General features: G+C 40.2%; 2 protein-coding genes across 2 annotated transcripts; both read right to left on the reverse strand.

Moving 5' to 3' along the window:
- Positions 1 to 4604: 4604 nt before the first annotated feature.
- LOC113239013 lies at positions 4605 to 5258 on the reverse strand. Its single transcript, XM_026475879.1, has one exon. It carries the CDS (start codon positions 5256 to 5258, stop codon positions 4605 to 4607), a length of 654 nt encoding a protein of 217 aa, XP_026331664.1.
- A 177-nt stretch (positions 5259 to 5435) lies between these two features.
- Positions 5436 to 7662, reverse strand: LOC113239015. The gene is made up of 3 exons (XM_026475880.1): positions 7562 to 7662; positions 6762 to 7368; positions 5436 to 6173 (listed from the first exon to the last, which is right to left on the reverse strand). The coding sequence occupies exons 1-3, from the start codon at positions 7660 to 7662 to the stop codon at positions 5436 to 5438; spliced, it is 1446 nt and encodes a 481-aa protein (XP_026331665.1).
- Positions 7663 to 9076: the final 1414 nt, after the last annotated feature.

Consider the following 9076-nt stretch of genomic DNA (forward strand, 5'->3'; position numbering starts at 1 on the left):
AGCTTTGCTTTTCCTGTAAAACAGACTTATAACTAGGCAACAAATTAAACGGTAACTTATTATTTACGAATGAACGAATCAACAAATATTGATGCTTCGTCAATTTCGCTTCCACAATAAGGGAAACGATATCCTTAAGAGAAGCTTCCGCATAACTGGCGTCAGCAATTCCAGCCGAGTCATTACTTAACATTGAAGCAAATGATTCGTCGATCTGGCGGATCTCACTTCGCTTTCTCTATTGCGAGCGCCTACAGCATTGGTTGTAGTCCTTCTTCGGCCGTCCGCGCTTTTTAGGGAATCGCGATGACGTGGCGAGGAGCTCGGCCGACTGGCCAAATCCAAGAGTAATTGTTTCGGTTGTCATAAGAAAATCGCCTTCTGCCGCCAAAAACGAGACCTTATGGTACCTATGCTTTTTCCACAGCAACTTTATTCTCGTACAGATATATTTTATACGTTGCTGCAATTTATCTAAACAACAGTTCTCTTTATCTTCCATCTGCATGGAGCTCTGTATTTCTTCGAATACATGTACCCGCTCCGAACTAGCCAATCTTTGGTTTTTGAATTTGTACCAAATATCAAATACTAACAGTCTGTTAGACGCAGTGACGGCTGAACCTAAAACAAAAAATATCAACATGAATAAAATTTAAAAAAACATCGTAATTACTGTTAATTTTCGTAGTTTCTGCTACGAGACGCATACCTTGGCGTAGCACCCAAATAACTCAAAATACTGGATGAGCCTGGATCAAATTTTAGTAGATTATTATAATAGAAGGTGGTCTCTAATTTTTTCATACCCAATGTATTGTAAACAAGTGTAAAAAACCGGTTAAACGTTAAGATGAAATAAAACTACATATCAAAATTGATACAAAAAAGTTGATCGCGTAGCGCTCAAATAACATGAATACTAAATGATAATTCTACAAGTGAATTATATATTTAAAATATACATACCTTGACCTTGAATATCCATCACAAAAAAATACCACGATAATTTTCAGTTTCCGGGAATCAGTACCAAACAAACACGTAAACAATGGACGATTCACTGATAAGAAAGAGCGCGTTAGATGTGTTCACTTCGGAGGACGTTTTGATAATGAAAGTAATTAGTAAATTACTTCAATTTATATTTTTTTCAATGTTTGGACATAGTAATAGTGAGTACTCATTTTGCGATACGTGAACATACTTTTTTTTATTTTTGTCATATGGGGGGAACCGTAATGCACCAGTGGTTAGGTTTCTTCTAATTTCGTTTGCGGCATCAATAATTTTTTGTCTCAAGACATCGACGGATATTATTGGGTTTGTATCATTGTACACCAAACTTTTCATGTGTCCCCAAACATAAAAATCCATGGGCGTCAAGTCTGGACTCCTAGCTGGCCATGGAGTGGGTCCTACTCTTCCGATCCATTTGTTTGGATAATTAGTGTCTAGCCACTCTCTGGCACTTCTTCTGTAGTGTGCGGGGCATCCGTCGTGTTGGAACCACATGTCTCGTATAAGGTCAAGTGGTATATCGTGGAGTAAATCAGATAGATCTTGTCTCAAAAAGTTTTCATATGTTTCTCCATCCAAACGTTCAGGCAGAAACTAAGGCCCAATTAAATAGTTGGAAACCAGTGTTGGGCAAAATTTAATTGTTCTGGCAATTAAAGATTGACAATTGATTAATTGTCAATTGCAAATATCTACTATTAACAATTTATCAATTTTCAATCTTTTCAATGTTTTTGATTAACAATTAACAATTAAAACTGACAATTATGATAAATTTATAGGGCATATGTTGGGGGCCTGCTGGGGGCAGGTTAGAGGGTCGGTTGGGGGCCCCGGTTGGGAACCCCGCTTGGGGGCCCCGGTTGGGAGCCCCGCTTGGGGGGGCCCGTTTGGGGCTCCCGGTTGGGGCCCCAACTGGGGCCCTCAACCGGGGCCCTCAACCGGGGCCTCCAACCGGGCCCCCCAACCGGCCGGAATTGATTTTAATTGCAAATTTAATTGCAATTAAAATCAATTCAATTGAAATCAATTTCAATTAAAATCAATTGCAATTAAAATCAATTGCAATTAAATCAATTGCGACGCGTCGCAAATCGCAATTGATTTAATTGCAATTGATTTCAATTGAATTGATTTTTTAATCTGATTGAATTATTGATTGAAATTTAATTGATTAACGCCCAACACTGTTGGAAACTATTCCCATCCACACGTTGAGGCTGAATCGTCTTTGTGATCCCTTTACCCGCTTTTTATTGGGATTTAATTGTGCCTTCGGAAACCAATAATGAAGGTTATGATAATTGGTAATGCCATCTTGATCAAATTTTGACTCATCTGTCCATAAGATTCTTCTCAAAAATCCAGGATCGTCCAAATCGGCGTGCAGCATAAATCGGCAGAAAGCCAGCCTTCTCACAGGATCTTCATCTTCGATATGATGTACCGGCGTGTAGTGATAGGGGTAGAGACCGGCAGTATGCATCGTATGCCACACTTTCCATTGTGAGAACCCAAGTTCTCGGGCAATAATATTGGTTGAAGTAGTTGGATCCCAGCGAAACCGTCGAACTATCTCATTATCCTGATCTTCATCATCATCATTAACACGTGGTCTACCTAGGTCTGTTCGTCTTCTCAAAACAGAGCCAGTCTCTCTCAAGTCGTCGGTAAACTCCCCCGAATACACTAATATCTGGTACTCGGCGGCCGGGATAACGTGTTATGTATTCATTACGAGCTCGTAGGGATACACAATTGCAGTACCCATAACAAATTAACATATTAACATATATATATTCTTCATTCGTGTAGGTCGTCATCTTCAACAGTTCCAAATCAAAATTAAAGTCCAGTTAACAAGCACAGTCACGAATAGGAAGAAACAGTCCAGGAAAACAAGCCAAGTCGAGTAAAAAACGAAGAGCACTGAATATCGCATCTACAACGGACGAATAACGTAAGCAGACTAACCAAACACAATAACAAAATGAGTCGGTTAAAAATGGCATAAACGGAGAATTACGTCTTGTCTCACTCGCACCTGTTTACATCGTATGATATCCTGTTCGCACGCACCGCAATCCTTTACAGGACAATAGGCGCAGGTAGTAGCTTAACGTACCCCTATTGTTTACTACTCTACCTGGTAGCTTTTCATCCAATTTATTGTCTAGGCATTCTAATAATAACCTAGCTTGTAATACCTTTTTGGAAAGCTAAAGAACCGTAGATATTTTTAAGCACATCTGCAGCACAACTGTCATAGACATTTTTCAAAATCTAAAAAAGAATAAAAAAAGCAATTAATTTATTTTTTTTAATAATAAATCGTCTACTACGGCGCAGTTTGTACAATTACTTGCAAATTTTGGTATTTTGAGTAATAAATCTATTAATCTACTACACAAAAATACCAAAAACAAAATGATGACAAGCACAAGACACAAAGAATGGGACATTAGGAAAAAAATTGGACTTTTTTAAAAAAAAACTACAAAGTCCTTATAACATGAGAACGGTTCAGTTTGGGGTATGGTGTTTCATAGTGAAATTAGTCAGAAATGATGCAAACTGTTACCCCTTAAAGGATTCAGGTCGACTTAACCTTTAACCCTGTATAATTAGCTCGATGTGTACATAATTAACCAAATGACTTACTAAATTATAACTAATTAACTAATATATTACAAACAACTTATCTATTATTTGAACATTTCTTAATTGTATTCTGAAAATATGCTCATTCGTCATCGCTGAGCTCGTCCTCTAAAGTATCTTCAACACAATAATCTGTGTGACTAGTGCTAGATTCAACAGGAGCTAATCTTTTAGGAAGACTTGAAATAATTAAGTCTAAAACTCCGGAAGAAAGAGAACCTGACTTCTTTTGCGGAATATCTCTGAGGCTGTTAATCACAGGATCAGATGTAATTATTAACATATTAAGTAAGTCTGTGTTCGGGGCTATACGTGAATATTTTCGTGTGTTATCCGCTCGAAATCTTCTGCAATCTTTATTTCGAGCTTCTTGAGCTTCTTCAGAAAGTTGCCCGATTGGCAAAAGAGCCGATTGAATTATTTCTACACTATGTACAAGTATTTTATGTACAGTTGCAGGCATGTAATACCACGAATACAGACTCAAATAGAGATTTCTTGTCTCTTGTGCTAGATGTTGAAATTTTTCTAAATTTATGTCATATCCGGAAGAAAGTGTTCTTAGCAAAATATCGAAATTCTTTATCAAAATCACATCTAATCCTGTACTTAACTCAGGATTTGCAAAAAACCTGCGAGATTCCCATCATTAGTGTTGCCAAATCCCGGCTTTGGTTTATCTACATTTAAGCCCATTTCTTCTTTAAAGCGTACTTGAATCGCTGCAGAACGTGTTGTTTCACAAGAGCTTTATCGTTTGTGTCTCGTAATTGACATTTTTTTACATCAATACGATAGCTTATAATAATAATAATAATAATATTTATTTCAGATTATCTCCATATTGTGTTAGTAACAATTGTAACCTTATGACTATGTTAGTTAATACAAATTTTAAATTTTAAATTTTAAATTACATTAAATTAATCCCTCCTTGCTGTCGCGTGAAGAGCCTCCCATGCCTGTACAAATGGGCCGTCGACTCTGTCCGCAACAATGGCCAGGAGGCCGTTTGAGCTGCCGCGCACGCGCCGCAGCAACGACACAACGCGCTTACGCATAATGGCGTGAAACCCGTCCGTTTGCGTCTCCGCGAACATTCCTGACGCACTACAATGGCGCGGCAGCCCCAACAACATCCTGAACGCGTTGTTGTATTGGACTCGCAGGGCGCTGTAAGCCTTTTGAGTGTAGTGGATCCATAGGCTGCACGTGTAAAATGATTGACAGTATGCCCTGAAGAGCGTAATTTTTACGTTATTGGTACAGTTTGCGAACCTACGGATCAACATATTACTTCTGACTGCCAGCGCCCTACGCTCCCGCTCCAAGTCCACGTTATCCTTAAGAGTTGCAGTGACCCAGTGCCCCAGGTACTTAAACTCAGTAACGCGCTTCAGAGGCGTGCCATTAAGTCGAACAGGCGGAACTTGAGCAGCCAATACTGCACCCTTTGCCTCAAAAATCAGCAACTCGCTTTTTGAAGTATTGTACCTGAGGCCATGCATCTCCGCATACTGCTCACATACAGCCAGTAACTTCCTAAGGGCGCTGATTGACGGGCTCAGCAGCACCATATCATCTGCGTAACTTATGTTATTCACAAAAGTCCCATCCACGGAGCAGCCTACCATTGCTGCTGAGCTCCTCAATCAGCCGATTAACATACAAGCTGAAGAGCCTGGGTGACGTCAGCCCCCCCTGTCTCACCCCACACCCCAACCTGTATGGATCGGATAGCGTGTCTGCCCACCTCACAACATTTGTCTGGTGACCATACCAGAACCTGAACAACTCCACCAGCTCACCAGGCAGTGTTGTGTCTTCGTACAGCTTCTGCCATAGTTTACCATAGGACACCAAATCAAATCAAAGGCCTTCGACAAGTCCAGGAAACATGCGAATACAGGTGTTTTCCTGTCTGTATAGTATCGAACAGTGTGCTTAAGACAAAGAACTGCTGTCTCCGTGGAGAGTCCGGGTCTAAAACCAAATTGCGCGTCATTGAGTTTTATATGACTATCTAGTTCTTCGTCGAGCACACTGTCCAACACCTTTGCTACAATTGTTGCCAATGAAATGGGCCTATAGTTCCCCATGTCAGATGCATCCCCTGTTCGGTTCTTTATGATCGGTACTACCACGGTTTTCATCATATCTTCAGGTAGATATGTATGACCGACACAGAAGGTGAAGAGCATGGCTAGTACTCTGGGTAAATGTACTCCAGCATGTTGCAGATGTTCAATACTAAGGTAGTCGTGTCCAGGTGACTTACCGCGCGTCATGCCCCTCACCAATCGCGCCACTTTCTTAGCTGTGATAATCACAGGGGGAGCCGTAGCCGCTCGTCTTACAGGAAGTGGTTCCTCACTCGCTGCTAATGGAGACTCAACTTGGAAGTGTTGTTTAAAAAGCTGGGCAATCTGGTCTGTCTCGCTAACACCATCCACGCTCACAGGGAGGCCCGACCTGGGACTCAACTTGTTGGTCTGTTTCCAGAATTTACTAAAATTTTTATTCGAATGATGTGTTGCTAAAATGTCCATTTTAATTTTTTCAGCATTTGTTTGACACCATTTTAATTTTTGTTTGAATATTTTTCTTGTTTCTGACATGACCTTAAACACAGGCCCACTGTTAGGCTTTCCACACGCGACCCAGTTTTGAAACCCAAGTCGAGCCTCCACGTGAGCTTGTCGTACATATTTGTTCCACCCTATAACGTGACGCTTCCGTTTCAAATTCACATTATTACTATAACTAAAAATCGCAGCTCCTCTTAATATGTCAATAATATTAGCGTAAAACTTGTCAATAACTAACCTATGTTGCACATTATCACAGTGTTTGTCACTACAATTTCTAAATTCAATCGGAAAGTCAATAGCTCTAAAATAATCATTACAATACTGTGTATACAATGTCATTTGTTCTGGGTTTCGCTCCCCCCAAATAATTTTATTACATTTCTTATTATTTGACACATTTTTAGTCCTAATCATATTTAAATCGCATTCTATCTCCAGCGGCTGATGATCAGACCAATAAACATCATAATGTATTTTAGCATTCTGTACCGATTTGCACGCTGCCTCAGACACTACACAATGGTCCAACCAGCTTCTCGTGCCATTAATGTCACTAACGTACGTATACGAAGCTGACCCTGCTCCTAATATTTCCATATCAGCACACTGCCACTTTTGCTCCGCACAAAAGTCTAGGAGTTCCCTACCAAATCTCCTATCAGGGTGAGCATTAAAGTCGCCTAGGATGAAAACGGAATCTATCTGACACTCTTCCACTATTGCCGCTAACTCACCCAGACACTCGGTAAACTCCATAAGATTATCAGCAGAGTCAGTTGGCATGTACACGGAAAACACTAATAGCGACCGGTCCGATAACACTATCTTTATGGCAGCTATGCGCACACTTTTACATTGCACTACTGACACTGATGTAAACAAACTCTTACGCCAGAGCACCCCGACACCACCGAACGGTCTCCCGCGCAGAATCCCAGCTCCTGTATCGACTGCTGATTTCCCAGTAAACCCGAATTCAGGGTCAATGCTACTTAAATACGGTATATCTTCTTGTAGCAGCCATAGTTCTTGCAAGCAAATGATATCCGCCGTGCGACATAAGGTTCTAACACAATCGACCGAGCGCGTAACCGACCTACAATTAAAACTAAACAGTTTTATATTTTTATGTTTTAAGTTAGTGTTTTGATCCATTAAGACATGTTTTTCTTGTCAATAATCTTTTCACTACCATTATTTTGCTTATGTGAAGTAAACATTCGAAACAACGAATCCAAGCATGCAATGTCGATAAACCAAAACCTAGGTTGTCTTTGTTAGCCACGAACTCCTTGGAGTCATCATTCATTTGTGGGGTAGCTCCACAAATATAACATTTTTGTGCTGACGAAGTTTCGGTCAAAGCGTTGCAGACTTTACCGTCAATCATCGTCAAAAGTAGTGAATGCTTGACGGAGATTTCAAGACCATCATGGACACTACATATTGTTGGCAATAGTTCATTTATGTCTTCCAGTACTTTATTTGTCTAGGACACTGTTAATTCTTTGGTTTCTTTGATGAACATGTACTTTATTGGACGACAATACATAGTGGACGATGGACGAGGGTTCTGCCAAAAAAATTTACCACTTTGATCTTGTTATTGTATAGGTACAAGTGAATAAACAAACAGAAACTCATCTGCATCGGCGTCCTGCCTCCCGTGTGCTAGCGCGCGGCTCCTCTTCAAAATAGTCCAAGATGCGCTCCTGCAGGTCCACGCTGATGCCTACATTGCCACGACCTTCAGCATTTATAGGCTCATCGAACTGGCGATAATCGCGCAGTTTTTGAGTCGCAGCAAGCATCACCCGATAATTTGGCAGCGGCCGATTTGGGAACATTTCTCCGAACATTCTAATCGCTCGTCTCACACTATCACCACTTATTGCGTAAAGTCGCACCATCTCAGTCAATTCGACATTTGAATATGTATCCATTTTGCGGGCGAGAAAAGAGATCGCCGCGCGCCGGCGCTGTGATCGGGCGAGCGAAAGTACTACACGTGTCTTCGCGAGGGCGGCCGCGCGTGCACTGTCTGATGGGCTCTGCTCCTTGATGTGCCGCGCTCAAAGAGGCCGCGCTCGCTCTAGTAGACTCGCGCTGCGTGGGAACATCAATAGGGATGTGCATGGATTTCGACGACTAATGTTGTTCACAAGCAGTAGTCGATAAAAAAATTAAAAAATTTTTTTTTTTTTTGTAAAATATAACTTAATTTTTTTTTCTTTGGGTTCAGAATCAGGAATATAACGCACTCTATAAGTATGTCTCACTTTCAAATTTACAGCCTGTATAAAAAGGGCACTTTTCGAGCAAGAAATTCCACTTGAATAATAAACTAGAAGACTACCTATCACAGGAAAAAATATCGATCCAGGGAGAAGAGGGGATTTTTACTTTTAGTCTTTTGAATTTGAAAAATGTAAAAAAAAAGGTACCTTAACAACTTCGCGAGACATTTCCTTTTAAATGCCTTATTAAGCTTTTCGGATACGTTATCATATCAAGAGCAAAAATGCATGTAATTTTATGCTTTTTTTCTAGTTGTCTTATATACATATGCTTATTACTAATGATCTATGTCATTAGTGAAAAAATCATACTTACCGATGTGATCAGCAACTAATATCCTACTTACCGTAATTAACCTTTCTGGGAAATGTTAATGTCAATATTGTCCAGCTAGCTTGTTCTACACGAAACACCGTGCGTTGTCGTGACAACTTGATCTTCAACTAATATTTTGGATGTGACATCCATAACAGTTTGTCATTGGACTTCATGTAGAAAAAAAAAAA

This window comes from Hyposmocoma kahamanoa, unplaced genomic scaffold (genome assembly GCF_003589595.1).
Source record: "Hyposmocoma kahamanoa isolate Upper Pololo Valley unplaced genomic scaffold, ASM358959v1 99120, whole genome shotgun sequence".
NCBI classification, from domain to species: Eukaryota; Metazoa; Arthropoda; class Insecta; order Lepidoptera; family Cosmopterigidae; genus Hyposmocoma; species Hyposmocoma kahamanoa.